The sequence below is a fragment of the Thalassophryne amazonica genome, chromosome 3, assembly GCF_902500255.1.
Source record: "Thalassophryne amazonica chromosome 3, fThaAma1.1, whole genome shotgun sequence".
Lineage (NCBI taxonomy): Eukaryota > Metazoa > Chordata > Actinopteri > Batrachoidiformes > Batrachoididae > Thalassophryne > Thalassophryne amazonica.
The window spans coordinates 58,602,049-58,628,684 of record NC_047105.1 but is presented as its reverse complement, the minus strand read 5'-3'; the positions used below and the strand labels follow the sequence as shown (position 1 = coordinate 58,628,684).

Sequence of the window (26,636 nt, the reverse complement as noted above, 5' to 3'; positions counted from 1 at the left end):
TATATCTAGGTCAAACTAGCTTGTATTCATAAAATTTATATTTGAAATATCTTAGGCAACTATTGTGTGTGCAGAAATGCTTTAAAATATCTTCCATTTACAGACTGTTGAGCTTTCATGCACCTCACTTGCATTGGTTCTTCATTGTCAATAAATTTTGGGAGGGGAAAAAAAAAGGCTTTATGATGCTAGCTTGGCACATGTCAGAGGTGATTCTAAACATACTTTTTTGTACCTGTGTAATTTGTATCACCATATTTAGGTTTTAATCAGTTGTTTGCTGTACTATTCAATATATCCTCAGTAAAGTAAGACTTGCAAGGCAAGATTCATGTGCAGTGCCAGCATTAAACAAATTGGCCAAAGCTATAGACTGATATTAGTTGGTTTATTAGACAAAAATTCACCAAACTGAATTTTTTTTCAGGTATTGTTCTACCACTAATATGCTATTACAAAGTCGGTTACTATCTTTAAAGTGTATGTATGGCCTTTTTTTGGGGGGTTTTAAAAATTTAAGTCATAAAAAGAATTTTCTTTGGCAGCACTATAATTTTATGTTATCCTTTAAATAGGGGATTCATAATATATTGCCAATATCATCAAAATTTGCGTTGTCTGGAAAAAATGAATAAATAGCTCCCCTGAAGGAAAAAAAAAAATTAAAACCAACTGATGGCCTTGAATTATGTTTGGCAGTGACCCATACTGTCTGTGATGGTGACCATAGTGATGTCATAAATCACACGGGGCTTACCCCAGCTTGTGTGAGGGATGCTTGGAAGCTCACGACGACAGCCATTCAGAGTAAAGAGGCACAGTGACGTCAGCTGGCCGCTCGCTTGAACAAAATAATCCAAGATGATGGAAAATGCTCCGAAACAGATTATTTATGTATCAATCTAATGGTTCTCATGTTTTGCAAAAGCTAATGACACTTCTAAAAATGCTGTTTTTGTAACCAGATAACACCTCTGAAATGATTAACAAGACATCTTACAGATGTTAGTGTACACATTCTATGTATGTGCATCACACGAGGTCAAAGGTAACATCCGGTAATTTCAAAAACTTATGCATGCACACATATCCTTCCTCCTGAGGATAGCGTTAAAAAAGAAAATATTCATTATGGAATTCTCCCCAGTTCAATAAGTTCTCGATCATTAAAAAGCTGCGATTTTGCAACATGTTTCAAAAATAGCCCTACATTATAATGCTTGGATTTCAGTAGGAACTGAATATGGTCAGTTTTGTCAAATTTGAAAGGCCATACCGCTTTAATTTTATTGTTCTTTTGTTGGTATTGTGGATTGCAGTAACTCTCCATATTGCTTGCCCTGATCAACTAATTTTTCAAAATGGTTTTCCTGTAAACAAAACCATAAAGGTTTGTAGAGCACTCCAGAGCTTGGTTGTAAAGTGTATAATATGTTTTAAGTTATTTAAAAAAACAAAAAACTTGTCCTTTAACTCCCTCTAACTGACGGTTGAATAAAGACATCATCTCTGCACCCACTGACCAGGGTTTTAACCCAAGAACTTCTTGCTGTAAAGCAGCAGTGCCAACCACTGTTCCACCTATTCTTTACCAGCTACACAAGAGTGGCTCCTAGTGGCTTTAAATGTGACACGCATTCATAGGTGCGACACCTAAAGATACAGACGAGTGTTTGAAATGTTCCAGTCACACACTGTATATGTGTTTAGCTGTAGTATTTATTGTGTGTCTTTTAGTTTTGTGTTATCGCGTCTTGTGTGTGAGTGGGTGTTTTGCTGGAGAGCCTTTTCATTTATGTGTTTCAGCAATGGTACACTGCCACCATGAACCTACTGGGGACCTGGCTAACTGAACGTATGGATCAGCAGCTCCATGTCTACCAGTTAAAAATCCTCATCAGGATTACAAAGGTAACTCTCCACCTCATAAGGCCCAAAGTGGTAAGATATGCCGTCTCTGTTATGTCCTGATTTCTCTCCGATTCTCTGCCTAGAAAAAGTACAGAGACTTTCGCCTGCAGGGCGTTCTAGACTCTACTCTGAACAGTAAGATGTACGAGACGGTACGCAACAGACTGACGGTGGAAGAGGCCACTGCTTCCGTGAGGGAAGGAGGCATGCAGGGTATCTCCATGAAGGACAGTGATGAAGAGGATGAAGAGGATGACTAGAACCTGAACACTGACACTACAACCCTTCCCTCCAACCTTTCACCCCCCCCCCCCCCCCCACCCTTCACACTTTTTGACTTTAGACTGGTTACCGATGCATGTACCAACTCAGATAGCCACTCTAGGACCTCTTTGTCAGCTCAAAATTCCTATGAAGGAACTATTAACTATTAAAAATAGTACTTATACTGAGGAAAATCTAAATAAAATGTTAAAAAAATAACAGATTGGCATTTTAGCTGTGTCATGATAAAGATAGCACCTATCTTTTATTCATTCATTTCTAAATTCATTTCTGTGTTACTAAGCAATATGGAGAACCATTTGTTTGACAATGTTGAGTGAGATTAATAGGTGTGTCCCTGTCCAATGCAAACTTATATGGCGCTTCTTTGTCGTACTCTACATTCATTAATGGTACATTGTCGTGATGAGTGTGTGGACCCTTTTTCTTGTCTTGTCGGTTTTTAAGTGAATGCCAACTGCTACCAACGTAAAATAAACCTCTGTATTTGTTCACGGCTGTTCCAGATAAACTGTTGTCTACTCACTGTTCTTAACATCGACAGTAAGTCCAGACTTGCATTTTTATCACGTGTCAATGCTATGTGATTTCATCTCAATTACTAATTAGACATGGTTCAACAGAAACCTTGAACTTACATGAGTGGGTATCCTAGAGATGCAATATTCTCATAGCTCCATTTTGATAACTCGGGAGAATCTATTTTTATTTCAACATTCAAAAGCCTTGAAACAGGTTCTATTTTAATTGAGTTGCACTTTTACAGAGAAAAGAGCAAAAATCTTTTTTTTTATTAAAAAGAAGTTGGTTTGTCTTTGTTCTGTGACTGTGTAGAATGAAATGTCTGGCATTTGTTTGAGTCTCACTGTTGTTTTGTATATATTCTATAAATATATATAAATATAAAATGCTGTACATTGCATTCTGAGCCATCGCTGCATGCCTGTGGGTTCCCACCCTCTCCAAACGCTTTCTGTTCTCTATGTGAATTAGCTGGTGGATTAATTCTTGCTTTTGCCTTATGAAAGCCAACAGTTGTAATATGCAAGAGCTGTGGCCTCGAAATAAAAATTACTGTACATGTGCATCCTGTCAAATTCTGCTGCCTGTGCAAATTCTAGCTTTGTGTGGCAAGAACCATGAGGCTACACAAACACACACACACATATATATATATATATATATATATATATATATATATATATATATATATATATAATCTACAGTGACTATACACACACACACATATATATAAAATTTCCTTTAGAAAGTTCATTTAATACAACTACGCAGTGTATCCCAGCCCAGACTTTATTTAATGTATAATCATACATTTTACCTATTCAAATACACATTACACTTTAATATGTTCTGTAACAGCATCATAGGATTATGTTGCTATGATACCTGCATATAAACAAGTGATGTGGACGAAACAATTTTAAGAATTTACAAAATTACCTTCCACCCTGGCAGAAATGCTCTGAGGTCGAATGATCTTACATCATAATCTGGTCAAAAACAACGGATGGGCAGGTAAGATTGTTGTTCGTGGAACTTTACTGTTAAGACTCCGATAATAACTTTTCCACAAAGGTACAATCTGTTACAGGGCCACGAGACAACCCAAAATCTTTTGTATGAAAATAGAAACTTCTATAACCACAACAATTAAATTCAAGACATCGTCTGGAGTAAATGTGCACAGCCACTGCACTCACATATTAAATGAGCTTCAAAATACTAAACTGCAACAACGGCGGCAATCACAGAGGGACAAAAGAAAAAAAAAAATCATAAAATCTGAAGCAAAACAATCAGCAATCTGTTTGTTTCTCCAAATGTTGGAGGGTTTTAACTTCGTCAAACTCCCCTTTTTGAAGAGAAGTGAATATGCACATACATTTGAGCGTAGAATGCACTACAGACAGCGTGACTCAAGTGAGGAATTTCCAGAGTTGAAAAAGGGTTTGTAGTCACAAAACAGCGTGGAGACAAGAGTCAGTCCGCCCCCGCCCCAGAAAATGTGAATTTATGTGTTAGTGATTAAACCATTAAACACTGGTGAGTTCCTGAGACTAGAAGAACAGATGTTTAATTCACACCTCTGACAATGGGAACTGTACCAACTCTATTTAAATGCTAAATGACAAATAAAACTCAGGACACTTAACATGTTGCAAAGTGGAACCAGATCTTTGGTTGCAAATAAAGTATCAACCCCCCAAAACTACAGTGACTATGAAAAGTATTTCACCCCATTTTCATGTTTTTAATGTGTTAACATTTAATCACTGTGGATGTAATTATATCAAAGTAACATTTCTACAAATTTTACCTTTTTAAGGAACAATGAAGTCAAAATTCTTTGTACTTCTTTGTGTGAGGTTTTCTTTGAAACAAAAAGTGTTTATGATGCAATCGCAGATTTCCATATAAATCTAATAAAACAACGGCATAAGGATGAAACTTGAACAGTTACTAATTATTAAATATCCTTTGCTCTACATTCTGAAAGTTGTGTGAGATGTTCAGTAGTGATGAGGGTAAAGTGGGGTTTTCACTTTCAGTAATTGTCAAGCTGAACACCCACAAACACGAGGTCCAGAGCTCAGACGCGTCCCACTATTACTACAATTGAGCAGTGTTGCGAGACACTGCCATAGCTTCATTAAGACCAGACAAAACATCTGCAATAATCATGCACATACTGTCACCTTGTCAATATGAAACATCACAAATATCCTACAACGGCTACAGACCACGAAGTGTGAAGACGTCGACAAGATGTTAACACGATGCAGTAAAGGCTTGTCCATTGTTAGGGAACTCCCAAAATCTGGTTTAAATACAGGACGCGTCACGCGTTTTCAACATTATGAAATATAGACAATGACGATGAACTGCAAATGCTGCAACAGACTGCAGCTGAAGAGGAAGAATGTGTGCTGTCCAGTGATCCTGACTGTGTCTTTGTGGGTTTGGCATCTGTGATGGCTTGTTGGGGGTCCCCCCTCCTCCATCATTAGGAATGCTCAGGATTCAGTAAGATGCAATAACAGAACCGCCAAGATGCACCAATGCATTGTCAAGATGTGACATGATGCATCAAGATGGCGGACAATTTTTGAACATTGCAAAAAAAAAAAAAAAAAGTGGATCCTCCCAGCCCATGTAGATGCATCATGAAATACCACAGCGTGGTGCCAGAGGTCAGCAAGTCTCATACAACTGCTGCTCAGATAATTCAACATGTGTTTTAAAGCTGATGGCAATGAAAACAAAACAAAAACCCTTGGACATAACATCCGGACTCGTGTTTGCCAGAAGGCACAGGACTCTGACACAAAGTGAAAATAAAGCAGTTTGGCATAGATGTACATTTTATGTCCGTCACACACTGTCAGTGGATTAATTTTTAGTTATTTTTTGAAAAATGACAATTTTACAATTTGATTTTATGAGGCATCAAATCACTGTCATCCCACTACACACAGCCTTGGCAGAAACACTGCAGGTTGCAGCGTGGCGCTGCGGCGATGATTCTGTTTTGATGGCCGTGAGAGAAAACTGAAATCAGCAATATTCCGAGAAATCCTGAAGGAAAACCTGCTGCAGTCTGTAAGGTAACTGCCACACTGGAGAACTTTTCTTTTCAAACAGTAACATTTTATTGTTTTTTCTTTTTTTGAGCCCTTCGGCACTAAAGTATTTTCTTCTTTTTACCAATGTCAAGAACAAAAAACCCCCGTAAATACAGCCACTGTGATTAAAGGATCTAAAACAAGACAAAAGTAAAGTTTGAGGGGGCTGAGTACTTTTAGTAGGCACTGTATTGTGTGAATATGGATACTTGTTACATATTAACATTATGATATCAAGTGACTTTAGACAGTTGAAGCTGTGAACTGCTCACAAGCCACAGTGTTGCCAAAAATATGACTTACCATAAAGACCGGTAAACAAATACAGAAAAGAACTTTTAAACATCGGCTGGCTATTTAGTATATCATATATATTACAAAACAATATAAATCCCTGTATAAAGCAATACATGTTCACATTAGATGTCGCAGCACTACATTAACAAAATAAGCCATAAGTACATTTTACAAGACAGCAGTGAGATATTTGGACAATATATGCATATTACGTGAAAAATAGTCTCTTCGCCCAAGATAAAGAGCTTCACCTTCTTACCAGGAAGCAGTCTGACCAGGATGACAAAGTGGCATAATGCATGCTGGGCTTACGCACCAATGTGTTTATACGTGAAGCGAATCGCCCCGTCTCCGTTTCTTCGCGTTCGTCTTGTTGTGGTCCAGGTTCTCAGTTGTGTTGTTGGGATTTAGCCGTGAACAGTTCCTCTCACTGGATTTTTAGGCAGTAACACTGATAATATAGTGCAAACTGGACACAGCTGCTTTTTCCTCACGTCAACTTAAACAGGTGCAAACACTCAGCAGGATAACATTTAAGAAATAAAGAACAAAAACATAAATATCAAAAACTTTTATCAGTATAAAAAGTAATAAGGTTATTATTTTAATCAATCGTCTGGCAAAAAAGGCCTCACAAAAGTTCTTGGGTTTTTACAAATTAAGTGCCTGTTAAGGTAAGAGTGTCATCAGACGAGCGACTCCATGCTCTCGGCCGGGTCAGACTCATCCGCAATCACCGCCACCCCATTAGTGTCCATGTGCATGGCGCTCAGGCCGCATTCTCTGGAACTCACCAGGCTGAGCATGGCTTTGTAAAGGTACTGGTACTGCTCCTACACACGCGCAGACACGCACGCGCGCGCGCACACACACACACACACACACACACACACGCACGCAAAGTGAGAACACGTTACTGCTGTTTACACACTGCTCACAAAATTATTGTGCAGTTACATGCAAATTGGTATCTTCCTAATTAGTATATTAATTAGTGTTTACATATTTAGCCTCATGTTCAAGCAGTTTATTTTAAGACTTGTTAGTTTATTGCTGTTTGAATTTCCCTCTTTTTAATGTATTTTGAATGTTTTCTTTTGTATTGACGTTGTAAAACACTGGCAGTTTGGAAGGTACTATAAAAATGTACTAAGTTTCATTCATTACTATTATTTGCTGCCCTTGAGTAAATTATGTGTTTTATTTATTTTTACAACATTGACAAAGAAAATTCCAACTTCACAATTAAAAAACAAACAAACATGGTGGTCTTTATGAAATAAAAATCTAAAATACAAAATAAATGAGTGCACAATTCTTTAATACAACACAAATAAAGCCAGTCGGCTTTAAAAGTGATTTTCTTAAGGGCCCCTTCACACATAGTACGAATAAGTACAACTCAGGACGAATCATGGCAGAACAGCTCGTATGAGCAAACCATCACAACATCGAGCCGACAGGCAGGCGTGCACGATGCTTTTGCAACGGTTTCATGCACGCAGGAACACAATGCCAGCAGAACTACATCGTGCAGCTGCTGGCACTGTGTTCCAAAATAAAAAATACATGCTGTGACAGTTTCGTGCATGTGGGAACAGTGCGAGCAGCTGCGCGATGTGGTTAAAAGGAAAAATACATGCCACCCACAGGATTCGAACCTTCCTTTTCCAAAAGCTCTGACTGCCAGCAAGAAACTTTACCACTGAGCTACCATCGCTGTCCTGTAAAAGGTGCAGGAAAATGCCTGATATCAAGGACATTGACTTTTAAAAAAAAAAAAAAAGCAAGCACACGCGTGTCACAGTGGACAGTTGTTAGTTCATGTCGGTCCAAACATGGTACATGTTCCCCAGCCGTGACGTCCAGAACCACAGATCTCCACAGCCGATCCTGTCGGGGACACACCCCCTGTCAGTTCAGTGCACACACCAACATGTCACTGTCTGTTTGCAAACCCACACTCGTGGGGGCAGATTTCACATCCAGCTTGACAGTGATTGTCTGCTGACTGTTGTCGTGCTAATAATGCGAATGGCCACACATTTTCTAAGTGCCAAAGGAGTGGTGTTAGAAGTTCATGTGTGTCAGATGGAATTTGGCTAACACCTGCTGCGAGAGGGTTCAATAGGCTCTCACAGCGCACACTCTGTCTTTCAGCCGCTGGTGTGCGCAAATAGTTGTAGCAACAGGTGTACGAGGCGTCGGAGGCAGCTACGATTTTACACGTATTACATACGATTCCTGCTTCATGCACACTTCATGCACAATTCAATCACATTCGTGGATCATTGCTGGACTATGTCTAACTGCAGCTGGCCATGGCGGAATAAATACATCTATTGTAAAATGTGTTATACATGAAATTTCTGAACTGATCTTTTCATTGTCCTTGAAAACCGGCATAGTACCATCTGATTTAAAGATTGCTAAAATCATACCATTGTTTAAAAAAGGTGATCCAGCATCTTTTTCAAATTATCGTCCTATTTCAGTTTTGCCATGTTTTTCAAAGATCTTGGAGAAACTTGTTTATAAAAGACTAAATGATCATTTGCTTAAGAATTCAATTTTATATAACTATCAATATGGATTTTGGAAAAATCATTCAACATTGATTGAACTGATGGATAGAATTTATGCTGCCTTAGATAAGTTAAATAAATATGGATTTAAAGCTATTGTTCATAAATGGCTTAGTAATTATTTATTAGAGAGAAAACAGTATGTTTTTCTTCATTTGAAATCTGAAATTAATTCTATTGACTGTGGAGTTCCTCAAGGCTCAATTTTGGGACTGCTTTTATTTATAATATATATCAATGATTTTGCATCCATTTCTACCACAACATTTCCATTGTTGTTTGCTGATGACACTAACCTTTTCATTTCCAGCAAAGATATGCATGGTTTGGTTAAAAGTTTAAATAATGATCTCTTGAATTATTCGATGTGGTTCAAAGTTAATAAATTATCGTTAAATATAAATAAGTCTAATTTTATGTTATTTGCTGGCAATAAAAAATGTAATCATGATCAAATTAAAATTTACATAGACAATGAAGAAATATCAAGGGTCTCTTAAACATGTTTCTTGGGTGTATGGATGGATGACAAATTGTGTTGGAAAGAACATATTGAACATGTTAGTAAAAAAATAACTAAGTCAATAGGAATCATAAGCAAAATATGTATATTACAAATCTCTTAACATTATATTAGAGTTTAGTTTATCCTTATATGGTTTATTGCAATGCTGTATGGGGAAGTACCTTTGCAACTTATATAAACAAAATTTTTCTTTTGCAGAAAAAATTTGAATAGTTACTTTTTGAAACCTTGTGCTCCAAGTGCACCTTTGTTTTACAAATTGCAGCTCTTAAATATCTATCACATAAATATTTTCCTGACCTGTATATTTGTCTTCAGAGCTCTTCATGATATTAGTTGGCCTTTTTATTAAATATTATTTTGTGCATAACCATCAAATTCCTAATTATCCGACAAGGCAGACTTCATATTTGCATTTATTTTTGCATAGAACGACTCGTTATCAGTGTCACATTAGATATCATGGTGTTAAATCTTGGAATAATACAGTACATCTTCTAGATCCATCCATCACATTAAACAGATACAAAAGTCGATTAAAAGTAAAGATCCTATATGAGTATTTATAATGTCAATATATTACTTGGTTTCGACTGATTTACATGTTTTGCACTTCATGAACTGATATAATCCTTTTGTTTATTGTTGTCACATTTTTGTTTTTTGTTTGGTCTCTGATAAGCCTCTTTGGCTTCTACCTCTCCCCTGCACAGTATCCTCATATTTTCTTTTTTCTTTTTTATTATTACTTGTATATATATGTATGTGTATACGTGTGTGTGTGTGTGTATATATGTGTGTGTGTGTGTACATTTTTTATTTATTTATTCTTTTTTTGTAAATTGTGATTTTCATTGTGTGCTAAATAAAATAATAATAATTCATACTATGTATGAAGGGGCCCTTAACAACGTCTTGTTTTCTGCAAATAAAAGTGATAAATGTCAACAGAAGTACTAACTTTACATTTTCTGACACAATTCCACATTACATAAAATTTTTGTGCAATAAAATGTACACTTCTTCAGTCTTTGAGCAGCACAAGAGTCATCACCAAGAGCAGTTGCATTTGTTTTGGTTGTTGGGAGTTTCCCCAGTAACATCACTGGGAATTCCCCTAAATGCTTCTTAACTCCCCACAAGGGGAACAGTGGAGGCTACATTTGAATACAGTATCATCAACATCATCATAACCAGTGTTCTTTTGCTTTCAGTATAATATACTATGATCATTTAAATTAACACACAATTGATGGGTGATGTGATGTTTGACAGGTCTCAATGCACAAGTTATTTATGAATACATTTTCAAATTTGGAATGAAAGCCTATTTTTTTCAAATTTCAATACAAAATACACAGATATTGTTTTTCTGATCTGATGTCATGAAAATTTTCCCAATGATGCTCAACTGAATGAATGAATGAATGTTCAGCTGTGCAGGTGAATCTCATTTGCTGTTGAACGATTCAATGGAAATGTTTCCATCAATGATCAAGTGTCTGATCAACTTATTGTGTCATATAGTCATCTTAAAACTTGTTCCTCAAGATTATTTAAAGATCAAAACTGATATAAAAAATGATATGTATTGTTTATAAATTTTTTCGTGGTGTCAAACTCCCCCCCATCATCTATTGAATCACAAGATGGAGGACCGGGATGATCTGCTCATTCGCTGGCTTTTGCTAGAGTGCCACCATCTTGGTTAGCGTGTGACAACCAGGCATAAATAGAAATTGATGAGCATGATCAATGTTTTCAAGACAGTTTCACAATAAATCTGCATTTTCCATGCTGTTACAGTAGTGTTCAGAATAATAGTAGTGCTATGTGACTAAAAAGATTAATCCAGGTTTTGAGTATATTTCTTATTGTTACATGGGAAACAAGGTACCAATAGATTCAGTAGATTCTCACAAATCCAAGACCAAGCATTCATGATATGCACATTCTTAAGGCTATGAAATTTGGCTATAAGTAAAAAAAAAAAAGTAGAAAAAGGGGTGTTCACTATAATAGTAGCATCTGCTGTTGAGGCTACAAACAATTATGCTCAAACTGCTTTTTTTAGCAATCTGTGAATCACTAAACTAGTATTTAGTTGTATAACCACAGTTTTTCATGATTTCTTCATATCTGTGAGGCATTAATTTTGTTGGTTTGGAACCAAGATTTTGCTCATTTACTAATGGGCTTGGGGTCATTGTCTTGTTGAAACACCCATTTCAAGGGCATGTCTTCTTCAACATAAGGCAACATGACCTCTTCAAGTATTTTGACATATCCAAACTGATCCATGATACCTGGTATGCGATATATAGGCCCAACACCATAGTAGGAGAAACATGCCCATATCATGATGCTTGCACCACCATGCTTCACTGTCTTCACTGTGAACTGTGGCTTGAATTCAGAGTTTGGAGGTAATCTCACAAACTGTCTGCGGCCCTTGGACCCAAAAAGAACAATTTTACTCTCATCAGTCCACAAAATATTCCTCCATTTCTCTTTAGGCCAGTTGATGTGTTCTTTGGCAAATTGTAACCTCTTCTGCATGTCTTTTATTTAACAGAGGGACTTTGCGGGGGATTCTTGCAAATAAATTAGTTTCACACAGGCATCTTCTAACTGTCACAGCACTTATAGGTAACTCCAGACTGTCTTTGATCATCCTGGAGCTGATCAATGGGTGAGCCTTTGCCATTCTGGTTATTCTTCTATCCATTTTGATGGTTGTTTTCCATTTTCTTTCATGCGTCTCTGTTTTTTTGTCCATTTTAAAGCACTGGAGATCATTGTAGATGAACAGCCTATAATTTTTTGCACCTGCGTGTAAGTTTTCCCCTCTCCAATCAACTTTTTAATCAAACTACGCTGTTCTTCTGAACAATGTCTTGAACGGCCCATTTTCCTCAGGCTTTCAAAGAGAAAAGCATGTTCAACAGGTGCTGGCTTCATCCTTAAATAGGGGACACCTGATTCACACTTGTTTGTTCCACAAAATTGACAAACTCACTAACTGAATGCCACGCTACTATTATTGTGAACACCCCCTTTTCTACTTTTTTTTTTTACTAATAGCCCAATTTCATAGCCTTAAGAGTGTACATATCATGAATGCTTGGTCTTGTTGGATTTGTGAGAATCTACTGAATCTACTGGTACCTTGTTTCCCATGTGACAATAAGAAATATACTCAAAACCTGGATTAATCTTTTTAGTCACATTATTAACCCTAACCCTAACACTACTATTATTCTGAACACTACTGTACATTGATTGAAACTCAGTCCCACATTTGTACAGCCAGTAGTTGTTGAAACAAATACATAAGAGAATCAGACTATTTATATAATAGACTTGAATTAATTTATTAGTCCCAGTCCAGATGTTGTGAAGAGTTCACCTGGAGTTATGAATTTTGTTTATACTATCCCAACCAGTTTGTCAGTTTGTCAAACCGAAACATATATAAACACACTATGTCTGCGATGACACGAGATACTAGTTTGATCCTGAATTCATTTCATTATGAAGTTAAGTTGGAGATGAGAAATAATGAGGGGTGAAAGTAAGAGCTTCGCATGCTCGCATCATATTAAAGATATAAATATTAAAGACAGCTCTTAACCCACCAGCGGTGCCGCTTTTACGCAGCGCTTCTCCGTTAAAATTTCAATGAAAATAAATAAAACGAAACAGCGACACCAGCCTGTTTTATCAGTACTGAAGTTTTCCTATTAAGTGTGTGTTAACTCCAATCGTGCACTCCACTCCAGCGAGAGCCGATCTGTGTGTATGTGTGTGTGCATCAGCGTGTACGCGTTTGGAGTCCGGAGCACAGATGGCCCCCTTTTCACCCTCCAGTCTCCTCTTTCTTAGTGGGGCGCATATTCAACCTGTCATCATTTATTTTTTTGTCTTTTAAACTTGTTTTATGTCAAGTCAAACACGGCACTTGATGCTGCAGGGGCGTACCCCTGCCACACCGGCTGTAGAGGACTCTACATCATTGAAATACGGAGTATATCAGAGAAATTTATCTCACTCATGTATATTCTTATATTAGTAGCAGAATATACAATGTCAAAGATGGTTAGCGACTGTCATGTCACCCACCAAACAGAGAAAAAGCATTTCCATTCTATCTCAGGATGGTACGCCTGATGTGATGAAAACCCTGAGGCTAATTAAAAAGGGATAAATTGAGAGTTATAAAAGTGAGACTTTTAATTGAAACGCTAAACGAATGTGAGATATTTCTCACGACAAAGTATTCAGCAGTAAAACTGAAGTCACAACTTTACAGTATACAGATCAACAAAAAAAAGAATAATTTTCTAACCTTTTTTCAGAAATTTTAGTCATTTCCCCACATCATTAATATTACAAATAATACTTATGAAAGCTCACTCTACAATCCTTTGTCAACTTAATGCTGAAACCCAACGCTGCACAAAATGGAATTTTCAGATCACTTTAACCCAAGTTAAAGTTAGTGCATCATCGATTTCTAATTAATCTAAACTCGTTCCAGAAAGGGTTGAGAGGGTGCAGGCTTTCTTTGCAACCTCACACTCCACCAGATGATTTCACTGATTAACATCACTTTGAGTAGGTGGAATCAGTTAATCAGTGAAATCACCTGGTGGAGGCTGCGGTTGCAAAGAAAGCCTGCACCCTCTCGGCTCTTTCTGGAATGAGTTTGAGACCTCTGATCTAACACCTGATGACGCTAAGCAAGATAAAAACAGCCCATGAGCTGCATCCGACATCTACTGTATTAAACAGAAATCGATGATCCAACCCTGAAATTGCCTGTTGGGGTGAAATACGGTAGGGACCTTATGTGCCCCGTGGCTGCTCCGGTAATGATGAAGGCCCAACAGAATCCCTGAATACGAGATGGCTAATGGGGCTCTGGTGAAACAAGAAATCCTCAACAGCAGATCAGGTGATGCCTCCACACCAAATGGTTGTGAAGGCAGATGAAAGTTGTAGCAGGTCTTCAGACCACAATCGTCCGTGATTTCCCAGCCATGGGATCAGGCTAAGGATCTGTCCATTACACTGAGTTTGTCAGCGTCCAACAACATTCCCATGTTAAACAAACACATGCACAAGCGTCTCCAGATGGACCCTGGATAAAGATTTTCTCCGGGTCCACCATCAAGAGACAATCTTCCTTGCCACCAAGAGATTGCTGTGATGATATGTTTTCATAAAGCCCTGGACCCATCGAATAATGAAGGATGAATTTTGAGCCATGTAGCATGATTTTGGTACAAGTCCAGTTATTCAACTCTCGTGGGAGAATGGTGGCTCTGAGAGGCTCTTAGAGCCAGAATATTCGGCTAACGAGTCTCATCTCTGAGCGTGACGCTAATTTCAAGAAGTTCAAAATTTAGCAACAACGTGGGGCTGTTTGTGTACAGGGTACTATGAGGACAAACAAGGATTTTAGAGGCGTGTTTGTCGTGAGGACGAGGCTGTTAAAAGCCCATTATCTGAGCACCTGGTGGCTACGAGGACAGGACAGGCTATTCTGGACAAGCTATTTTGGCTCTGCCCTCTTGCGCACTACAATCCCACCTGCTTTGTGCATCAGATGCTGTATATAAAATTATTTTGTAGCGGATTAATCATTTTCTGTCAGAGTTTGGCATTTGAAAACACCTCTATTTACTTCTGGAATCACAGAGGACTGATTCATCTGGACCTTTTTTTCCCGCTCTCTGTCTGGGGTGCAGAGGTGGAGAATGTATTTGGAACAGACTAAAAGGTGATTATTTGTAATGTTTTGATTGTAATGGCTTGGTAAAACAGTTGCATGTTCATTCCTTCTTTATAAGCAGCTGTAAAAGTATGTTTATGATAGATTTAACATCTTATTATAATGGATCAGATGAGCTCCTCACTCCTGTGTGCACACTGACGCAATGACTCACACTCAAGACGAGCATTTACGCAGAACGAAATGGCGCAAAAGAGCGATTATGCAGACATTAATGGACGAATACAAAGTTAAAAGTTGGATCACGGTGTCAAAATGACTGTAAAGTCGCAAAAGAAATAAAGCCAGTGAGAAGAAGCACAGAGGCAACTGTCCAGGAACCCGTGGTTCAATTTTAGCTGGTCTGGTGCATTTAAAGACTCTGAAACACAGGTGAACAGTGCAGGAATGTCTTTTTTTGGACTGCATTTAAAAAAATGTGACAACATCTTGAATGGATGCTGTGAATTGAAAACCCACACTTTAAAGAGACCAAGTGTGGCAGGGCTGGAGGTTTGGACCAAACCCATGCCTAAACGTGCATGAACATCGCATTACATGGAGGTACATGGATCATATGCAGTGACACAAGCCATTCAAGGCTTGGACGGGGGTTAAATGACAGGTCGGTCGTCGCTCACTAGAGGATGATACCTGGTACATGTGAGGTACAGAGAGGTACATAGAGGATCATTCTTCAAATAATCGCTGACATACTCATTGCTTATTATTCGGTGCGACTGAGGCTTAAGTGGAGATGTGTCAGTCGGGCAACAACACAAATGCAAATGTTGTAACGTCTGTTTATGCAAATGTGTTAACTCATTCACCACAGACAATTTATATACTCCATCAGTGGTTCCTAAGGGTCCTGTCCCACTGGGGAGAGGATTAATTGCGCATGAATTGAGTATACAAATCGCGGGCGTTCGTTGTCGTCCGCAACAAAAATGGCCAAAAATGACAAATGTCCCAGTATGAATTACGGATATATTAATAATATATAGCGAATATATGATGAACAATCACGGTTATATAATGCATGTAGTGAGGAAACAGATCTGACACATTGAGATTATCACGGCAGTATTACGGGTGTATTATGAATGCATCGCACACGTGTTGCGCGTGCACGGCATCTGCATTGCGGTCATAAAAGAAGCGCACTCGGGCCGTCAGCATCACTATTCACACCAACACCACAGCCTCTGGAGCATTTGCTGGACTTGGACAAGGTGATCACAGAGTGTTGTCATGCGAGGGTTAACTGTTCATGAGTTTGGGGAGCGGGAGGGGGGAAGCCGCTCGGGGTGTGAGACAGTGTTTTTTCTTTTTTTTGAGTGAGTTGTGGATAAACAGCAACTCTTCCTTTTGTTGGTATTAAATAAAAGTCCTGGATTGCAGCAGCTGCGTCTTTGTGGATTTACACAGCCGGACCGGCACTGACTGGCAAGTATGTCGCTTTCTGCCTCATATAATACTTTGGGTTTACGTGATGTGTTTGTTATGCATTCACAGACTGTCCACAAATCAGATGCAAAGCAGATGTAATAAAAACGCTTTATTCGTGGCCAATCTGTATGCATTCGCTACAACATATTTTAGTTTGTGATGTGGACATGATGGGCACGCAATATATCTGTTTTACACACTGTCCCGGTCCGCTGTCAAGCCGCAAATCCCTGTCAGTTGCGGATATCAGCGGTTAACGGCAGATATACAGCGCATAGAGTGAGTATGTATTGTGTATGAATTGAGTATGTAAGGCGGATGTCATCCGCATTCAGATTTTTGAACAGCTCAAAAATCCTGGCTGCGGACATACGTGCCTCTGTGGATGATCACGGGCATGTTCGGATGACGGCCAACTCATACAGGCATGTCACACGGATATTACGGATGTTTGGCGAATATGGGCCAATTCTGTGCGCAATCCATACGCAAATCCTTCTAAATGCCAGTGGGACAGGGCCCTAAACTGCTGCAAAATTGGAATTTTTTTGTTGACTGGGAAGACAGCAGGAACTTCTGATGGCTGTGAAGCAAACATCAGTCAAAACCACAACAGGATGGCACAGACCTTGGATTTCCTGTCAGTTTTACTATATGTTTGAGTGGACGATAACTTGTATTTTTCATTGTCAGTAGAAATTTGTGCAAGAGTGAAAAGGAACATGCAGGATGTGTGTAGGGAGTGTGGGGAGTGACCAGACCTCTTCATTGACAGCAAAACGTTTGTGAATCACTACACTCTTCATTGTTTGTTTCGCAGCATGTCCAGAGGCTGTTGCAATGAATGTAGTTTTAATGATTAAGAAAAAGGTCACATGTTGTTTCAGTGCCGTTTTGTTTTAATCAGGCGTGTTTATACGTGCACAGTGGCACTTTTTAAACATTTAACATTAAACCCCAAACCTACGGGACCATGAACGGTGCATTAAAAACCATTATGCACAACACAATAAATAGACTGATGACTAATGCTGCTTCCAAATGATCCATTTGCAATAAGGTGAACTTACTATATCAGTGAAGACGCCCGGCCTCATAAGATTAACCATTTTAGCCACTTGATAGATGTCGACTACTCCTTCATTTTCCAGCTGCTGGGACAATGTGGTGAGACCACAAAACATCCCCGCTGACACTGCGCCATACCTGTGCAGAAACACAAATATTCAGCTCAGCACAATAACACTGCAGTGCTCCTTTCACACAATTTAAAACCATACACAGTGTGGGGAGAATATTTCAGCTCCTTCCTGATTTCATATGTTTGAGCTTATGTCAAAAATAATCATGTCAGATGGCCATGAAAAAATGGAATACAAGCCGCGCGCGCGCACACACACACACACACACACACACACACACACACACACACACACACACACACACACACACACACACACACACACACACACACACACACACACACACACACACACACACACACACACACACACACACACTATATAACCCTTTCCAGATTGTGTGTCTGGGACCAGATGCCAGGGAAGATCTTATGGATTCGTGAGGTTACTGGAGAGAGGTATTTGGCAATTTAGATTGCTTTGGAGAACAAAGTCCAAATCATTCAGGTCTTGGTGTTTCCCCTCTTACTGTGTGATTGCACAATCTGGATGCTAACCAGTGGCTTAAAGTGATGACTGGATGCCTTTGGTCTCTAAAGGGGATTCTCGGGTGCCACTGGAATGACGACTGGTTCCTTAGGAAGACCCAGATGACAAGTACTGTTTGCATTGTGAGGGAACATGTGTTACAGGGGTCCTACAGTTTAAAATTGTACAGCCTTTAAGGCCCCTTCACACATAACATGAATGAGGCTGAATGGCGCATGAAGAAGGAATTGCATGCCATTTGTAGAAAATTTGGAGCCGCCTCTAACGCCTCGTACACCTGATGCTACAACCATTCGTGCACACCAGCGGCCGAAAGACAGAGAGTGCCCTGTGAGAGCCCTGCCGACTGTCGGCCAAATTCCAGGTGCCACACACGAACATCGAACGCCACTCACGGAACACTCAGGAAATATGGTGCCATTCGCGCAGCCAGCAGAAAAATAGTAAGCAGGTGACCACTGCCGAGCTGGCTGTGAAATATGTCTAAATGCCCCACAAGTGTGGCGTTGCCAAGCAACACACATGTGGCGTACTAGAGTGTCGGCTGACCCCGCAACACATGTGGTGTGTGTCTTTTGTGCCCCCACCTCCCCCCCGCAACACATATGACATGCGGGGTGGGGGAAGGGGGCGAGCACACTTGCATGTAATGCTGATATGTATGTACACACGAGCACATGGGGACCGGCCAGTTACGACTGAGCGCACACAGCACGGCAAGGTGCCTCTCAGCTGATCGCCGGCCAGCCACACACTGACAGCTGGAAATGACAGCTCAGTGCACATGACATGTTAAATTAAACTCAGAGACCACAGCCAGGATAGGTATATAAATAATTACTACAATAACTACATACACAATTACTTCACAAATAACTAAGAAAAATGATCAAAGGGAAAAGAAAAGGAGAGTGACACTTTGTTCTGTGGGCTGAACGGACAGATGGGCATGTCTGCACACAGCAGTTGCTGTTAAGATCTCTGGACCTGGATGTCACAGCTGGAGAACACCTACCATGTTTTGAAGGACATGACTTTATAACTGTCCACCATGACGCGCGTGTGTGTGCCAGCTGGACAATGGACAATTTATACCACAACATGAATTTTAAGTCATATCGCCCAGCCATAACGGCCTTTCAAATTTCACAAAACTGACTAATTTTAGTTTCTAAAATTCGTCACCCAATGGCATATTTGCTTTGTTGGGATGAGGTGAAGATGGTCATAAAGACTTGTCCTACTCGACACTTACACAAAGGCAACACTCATTCACTGATAAATTTGCACAGATGCACAACTCTCCACCGTGAAGAATTAAATAACAGCATGTTGTTTCAAACATATGTCCATGTACGTTTACCATTTTTTACTGAATATTGTGCACGTGTTATGTTGAAGGCCATTCTGCGTATGCCTTTGATATTTTGCTTATTTAAATAATCGCTTTGGAGACAGAACCTTTCAGCCAACCCTTGTATGTTAAATTTGTATTTAAAAACACTGTGGTTATGTTCATGTCATATTCAATTTCATATGACCTTCAGACACTAGTTTGCAAAAACAGAAGAAATCAGGATAATAGCTTTTTCACAGCACTGAACATGGAGTTGCTCATTGGCCAGTCTCACTCCTCCTACGTACAATAACGTTACATCTGCATTTGTCCTCCTCTGCAACCCACAAATGGCTGTAGCCATAAAACGCACTGCAGTCAAAGAAAACACAGCTTCACGTCTAGTCAGATCTGGTAGCTGAGATGAATAATTAAGATCCAGTCATAAATTGATGGAGAGACAGTCCTGTGTTATTTCGGGTGCTGTGTTGTGATGTGGAGCTGACTGACAAAGCTGTTATCTAAGAAACCATACAACTTTTCAGGAGCTCGGGAACTTTACTTGTGTGACGACTGGAAGTCTAAATATAAACCCCCGATCTCAAAAAGTGTTCGATGCTCTATTTTGTACGACTGACTCCTTCTGTTTGACCAAACCAAGTCCTTATTACATACTGCACAGCCTCCATTCTCACAGGCAGCAGGTTTAATATTATAGAAAGAATACGACTGATTTAATAAGCCTACACAGCTGACTTCTTAAGTAAAATATAATGAAAATATATCAGAGGTGACTGTCAGTTATAGGTAATTGCTCATCTCTCCTGATAACCATGATAATGTGTGTCTGCTTTTTAAAGTCCTTGTGCAGCTGCAAATGGTAAATGGACTATAATTATATTACATTTTTCAATCTGAGACAGATGCTCAGAGTGCTTTACAATGACACATCACCTTCACTCATTCACACACTGACACGCTGATGTCAAGCCTGCTGCCATGCAAAGCTCTTAACTGCAGACCCAGACCAATGGTCCAAGAGAAAATGGGCACTTATGACAACAAAGTGCATCCTACATAACAGACACAGAGACTGTGACACCTTGTCTAAGAAAATCACTCAAAAAGTTCTTGGTTATTGCTTCACTGGCCTTTGACCATTATGGTTCTTCAGATGTTGAGGAAACAGAAACAAGGGGGCACAAAACAACCTGTACTTTCTGTGACTACTTGGTAGAACTTTCAACATGTGAAGCAAGAGTGCTAACCAATGGGTCCAGCTCAGTGGTTTATTACTAGTTTGCAGTCCTGGATCTTTTTAATGACCGTTGAATATAAACTCTATGTATGTCTGCACCAACTGCAGTGCTAGTATTCTGTCTTGCACAAATAAGCCCCTTTGGCTTCTCCCTTGTTTTCACTCTGGGTCACCACAGCGAATCTGAGGTGGATCTGCAAGCTGATTTGGCACAACTCTAACGCCGATGCCCTTCCTGATGCAACTTCACATTAAAAAGAGAATGGGCAGTGGTGGCCTTGAACCGGGAACCTTCCACACTGGAAACAAGGACACCAACCACTTGACCACCACCCCTACAGTTGACAGTATTCTGTCTTGTATAATCTTGCAAGAATAGGGTAAATAACCTCATGGTGTTTGGACACAAAATAGTTTCCTTCAGCACAATACCACATCTCTGATACAATACTGATATTGTAACCGTTAATATTTCCCAATACTGATACCAATCAGATATCCTTTTGCCTTGCTTAAAAGGACCAATCTGCTAATAAATATATTTGTCTGTCTGTACTTTGTTAACCTCGTCATGAAAGAAATAAGCAGCTTAAAATGTGGAATAAATATTCAACTCACTTAAATAAACATATATAAAGCCCAAAAAAATATTAAACTGTGCAATACAAGACTAATCAGACAGGATTTTGTTCTTTTAAATTTCTAAGATTTGATCCAGTCATTTTCATCAATATCGCACTGATACCAATCCAAGTTATAGTACTAGTGCGCATGAAATTGAAATCCAGAAAGTGGTTTAGGAGGGGTTCAGTTTACGAGGTCAATATCATGTGATGCATTAATTAAACACAAAAGTACAATTATCTGTCCGGATAGAATTATTTTCCTTCATGCATACATGCTGATTCCTCACTCAGCTTCTCAAGTGCTGGAATTAGGGTATCCATTGATTCTGCAAAGACCAAAGCACTGTCTTCAAAGTCAAGGTGTGTAAAATGTTCCTCACCAGCAGTAGCAACTCGATGGCTGGTTTCCACAACCCGACCCACCACCCAGACCATGCAAGCACTGAATAGTGCAGGAGCCATAGCACAATCCTGATGAACATCAGTTTTCACTGGGGGAAAACTCAGAGTCTCTGCCACCGTTTCTCACAGTATTTTTGTATAGGCTGGCTAAGATGTCCAGCAATGTCTTTGGTATCCCACAAATTTTCTAAATGTCTGAGAGAGCGGCCTGATCAACTGAATCAAATACTCTGTGAAAATAAACATAGGCTGCGAAGACACAACAACAACATTCATGACTGGATTCTATGAGTACTTGCAGCGTGTGTGTGGTCAATGCTTGATTTCCATGTTGTGAAGTCACTCTCTTCCTGTGCCTGAGCAGCAAGAAGCTGGAACTAAATGCTATCAAGAGTAATCCTTGCAAGCACCTTCCCTGGCACAGAGAGTAGTATAAAACCCCTATAGTTCTTACAATCCATATGATCACGCTTTCTTTCCAGATTAGGAAAACAAGTCCTTCATTCCAGTCCATAGGGATGAGACCGGTTCTCCAGATTGAAACAATGATTTTTTTTTTTGCAATGCCAGGAGAATAGCATCAGCTCCCATGCTGCAGATTGCTTGAGCTTGTCCTACTTTCATCTGTTTAATTGCCTTTGTGATCTCACAAACATTTGGTGGTTCACAGTTGACTAGTGAAACGCCCATAACAATCTTGGCAATGGAGATGTCTGACATCCCAGCAGGAAGAGACAACTGCTCAAAGTAGCTGTACAAGCATCACAGGATAGCACAGGCATCTGTCAAGACTGAATATTCTTCCATCATTACTGTAGTAATTCCTCTGAAAGCACATCAAGGATCACAAGAGCAGAGATAGTAAATTATCTGACCACAGATTATTCAAACAAACGGCTCCTTGTCCACTCTCGGGTCTATCACAACTCACTGTACAGCCTAGAATTTCCATCAAGATGTGCACTATGACTCCTCTGGATGATACCGTAATTTCCGGACTATAAGCCGCTACTTTTTTCACATGCTTTGAACACTGTGGCTAAAACAATGATGCGGCTAATTTATGGATTTCTACAGGCTTTCTCCTAAGTCGAAATACGTCCATTGATGCCGTCAATTGATTTCCTGAAAGCTGTGCCCTCATATGGTGTAAATTCACACACAGTGTAAATATAAGGTCTTACCTGTTTGTTATAGTGGATTAATCAAACTTTAATTCCATGTAGTGGCTGAAGAAAAGTCCTTCTCCGGCATTTTGCGCCAGAGTTGCGCCATCAGATCAGTTAGCGGAGCGAAGCCTTCTCCCCCCCACCCTTCCCCACTGGTTCTCTGTCTTTGTGCAACAAGTTGAAAAAGTCACAGCGCCTCATTAACGTCTCATTTACCACAGACTCCAGGTGATCCTGGCTGCATGCGATGAAATCTCAATAAAAAGTTAAAATTACTCAGTTCTCTGTGTGGAGCAGAGGCACCGTGCGCATGCTGGATGACGTGGATGTCAATATTTACGTGTCACCTTCAGGGAAGAAAAGCATTTACGGTACATATTTAATTAAAAGTTAAAAATCTTTCTGTCTAACATCTTTCTGTGTAAATATCTCATGTTACAACGTGGAGACCCGCGGCTTATAGACAAGTGTGGCGTATTTATGTACAATTTCTTTTTTCTTTTTAAAACTGGTGGGTGCAGCTAATATTCAGGTGCGTTCAATAGAGTGGAAATTATGGTATTTAAAGTACCCTCAGATATGAAATGTGATTGCAACACAATCCTCAGCAACTTTCACTCCCACATTCCATTCAAATCACCAGCTGTATTCATGTCTGCAAGTCCTACAGCCAAACTGCGTACAAATTCCTGGGAAACACACTGATCTTGAAGTCTAGCCAGCTTTAGTCTTGGGCACTGCGCAGGTAGCAGCCTGCAAGACCTCATGAAGTCAGAACAAGTCTGTGGTAAGATTTCACAAACAGGGCACTTATATAGACCCTACAGTTCTACAGAATTCTCCAGTGGTTTCCCAGAATCACCAGAATGATTTCCAGGATGGATATATAAATCCTTAATAATAACCACATGTGAGTGCAAACATATCAGATGACTGACTCCAGCTTGTCTAATTAAATCCTCACTTGGGTTCAAAGAACTGAATAAACTAGATTACCATGACCAGGATCAGCAGAGTTTTGATCAGCCAGGTGAGTTTGGATCATTTAAATAATGTATGAAGAACAGGGCACCGCTGTGCTACAGTGTCAAGAGAGGGAGTAAAAAGTAGTTCTTGCAATACAAGCTATCTTACTGAAGGTACAAGTGTTTGTGGAAGGACACAAGATGTTGGGGCTGATTTGAGGAGCGTAACACAAACAGCTTAGCTCCGGATATGCCTAACCAAAACAACAGATGTCAACCTATAAAACATCACAGTATCTGTAGAAACTAAACTTTTCTATGTTGTTACATAGTGAAAAAAATAGAGTACCGAACCATCAGTAATTAAATCCCCCCACTGAAATCCGTTTGGTGTGCCCACTGAACTTACTCATCGTGGACGATGGTGGGACCATCTCGAGTCATGGCCTCCTCCTTGATGACACTGATAAGCTCGAATGTGCTGCTCAGAGGAGCGTCAGGATTTGGCCATTTAGGGCACTGAAAATGTCTCACCTCTAAAACATAGTCATCCTGTGACAAACGGGGGAGAAAATACAATAAAAGTACAAATAAATTGTTTCTTCTCTCCAGATATGATATACCGCCATAATCAACACAACAATGTGGCACAAAACCCTGACTAATGATATGAAGAGTGACATACTCAGTACAATACCTGCGTGGCCTCCAGAATGAAATCATGAATGATGATCTGCTCCTCGTTGGACAGACACAGTCTGTCTTTACTGATGAGTGTAACGGTGAAAGCAATGCAGTTCATGGCCTCTTCCCGACTCGGCCAGTAAACAAATTCATCTTCAGCCTTCAGAAAAACAGAAGTCAAACATGTTTTCATGTCATTCTCTCACCAGGTGACTGGTTACATCCATAACTTAGTATTTCTTTAATGTAGGAAAAGTGTGTGAGGTTTGTCATGGATTAAACACTACACAGTTAAATAACACAGTCAGATAGAGACATTGTGCCTACCAGGCCCTGGTTATCAGGCAACATGACAATAATTTGAGCATTATGGTCCCAAATCATCCTCCAGAAGTCTGTAGTGGTATGGGGCAAGGGATGCTGGGTAATGATGAACTCATTGCTCCTGGAGTAACCCTGAGATGGCACAAATGAGCCGTTAGCATTTCTGAAGATCACTGGATGACCGGGACACTAATCATTTGAACACGTAGTCAGTGAGTAAATAAGTTTATTTTACAGAAAGGGGAGTGATGAGCACATCGTACCATTATGTAGGATGCGTTAATGTAATCTGTTCCTTTCATTCCAGGCAGAGTGGCAAGTCCTACTCGTGCTCGTTCCGCTGTGGAGACAAAGACTGAAAATGTTTTTTTTTTTTTTTAAATCACAATCCAGGCTTCATAATAATGCACAGTCATTTGGAATCCCACTGTTGCTATAGAAACAAGTACCTCCTTTTCCCTGTCAAGGCTGCAGAGAACGCACAGAAAGATTAACTTATAGGATTATGGAAATAGACTAATTTTGGAATATGACCCATCTTTTCACTTCCCGCAAACTAGAAAAGTGTAGAGTACAGAAACAGTAAAATCCAAGATTCTGATCTGATTTTCTCCAATAAAAGTGGTCAATGTTGGTTGATGTTCTTGATTTTATCCACTTGCAGAACAGTGCTATACTTCAGTGTTTAATATATTTATTGAATTTTAGCAATATACAAAAAATACAAAAAAAAACATACAAAAAAAAAACCCCACACACAAAAACAACAAACTGTCAGAAGGAAAAAAAAAATCATCCAGAATACCAGACAAAAAAAAAAAAAAAAAAAAAAAAAAAATCATGTACCACTGTTGATGGTTGACTAAAAAAGGTCAAAAATGGCCTCCAGACCTTATAAAACATCTTTTCAGAGCCCTTCATGACAAAACAAATCTTTTCCAGTTTAAGATGAAACAACACATCTTTAAGCCAGTGTGATACTGTGGGTGGGGCAGCATCTTTCTACTTGAGAACAATAAGGTGGCGTGGGAGCCGTGTTGAAAAGGCAATCAGTTTCTGACCATCGGAAGGTAATCCTAATCCCATGTAAGTAACCCCAAAAAGAAACAAAAGCAGGTTTATGGTTAGTGACTCCAAGTACATTCTTTAGCGCATCAGATACCGCCCCAATATTGTATTTTAGGACAGGACCAGAACATATGTATCAAAGTAGCCTCAGCTGATTAACATCTGTCACACGTTGGATCCACGTGGGGATAAATCCTAGCTTGTCTTTATGAAGATATACTCGGTGAAGTACCTTGAACTTAACAAGAGAATGTCTTCCACACATTGAAGATGAGTGGATTTTACTCAGTGCATCGGCCCAACCTAAATCACTAATATTTAACTGAAAATCCTGTTCCAAAGCCTCCTTGATAACAGCCATGACATCCAGATGAGAAATTAGGCGTAACATTTTAGAAATAGCTTTCTTTTGGTTTTTATTAAAAGACATTACATTGTCTATTACATTAGTGGGAGGTCTATCTGGAAATCCTGAGATGGAGCTCATCACAAAGTGCCTTAGTTGAAGGTATCTGAAAAAAAATCTGAGGCGTTCAAGCGATGTTTAGTTCACAGCTGTTCAAAAGAGGCAAATTCATTTTCTATAAAAAGGTCATTGAAGGTGGTTGTCAATCCCAGTGTGAATTACTTACGGAAC

At 39.5% G+C, this 26,636-nt stretch overlaps 2 protein-coding genes across 22 annotated transcripts in view; one reads left to right on the top strand and one right to left on the bottom strand.

The window, feature by feature from the left end:
- The window catches only part of cadpsb (Ca2+-dependent activator protein for secretion b), a 262,642-nt gene extending 259,361 nt beyond the window's left edge, over positions 1-3,281 (top strand). For all 19 annotated transcript variants that reach the window (XM_034166408.1, XM_034166409.1, XM_034166397.1 and 16 more), the window contains 2 exons: positions 1,807-1,911; positions 1,995-3,281. In XM_034166408.1, the coding sequence (XP_034022299.1) occupies positions 1,807-1,911; positions 1,995-2,171 (282 nt within the window). In that variant the 3' untranslated portion in view covers positions 2,172-3,281. The remainder of the gene's footprint in view (positions 1-1,806; positions 1,912-1,994) is intronic.
- Positions 3,282-3,489: 208 nt separating this feature from the next.
- Positions 3,490-26,636, bottom strand: part of ca16b (carbonic anhydrase XVI b) — a 435,606-nt gene continuing 412,459 nt past the window's right edge. For 2 of the 3 annotated variants that reach the window (XM_034166391.1, XM_034166393.1), the window contains 6 exons: positions 25,195-25,286; positions 24,935-25,063; positions 24,621-24,767; positions 24,333-24,475; positions 17,547-17,682; positions 3,490-6,970 (listed from right to left, as the gene is read on the bottom strand). In XM_034166391.1, coding sequence (XP_034022282.1) covers positions 6,824-6,970; positions 17,547-17,682; positions 24,333-24,475; positions 24,621-24,767; positions 24,935-25,063; positions 25,195-25,286 — 794 coding nt within the window. In that variant the 3' untranslated portion in view covers positions 3,490-6,823. The remainder of the gene's footprint in view (positions 6,971-17,546; positions 17,683-24,332; positions 24,476-24,620; positions 24,768-24,934; positions 25,064-25,194; positions 25,287-26,636) is intronic. The other variant, XM_034166392.1, reaches the window with a different exon arrangement.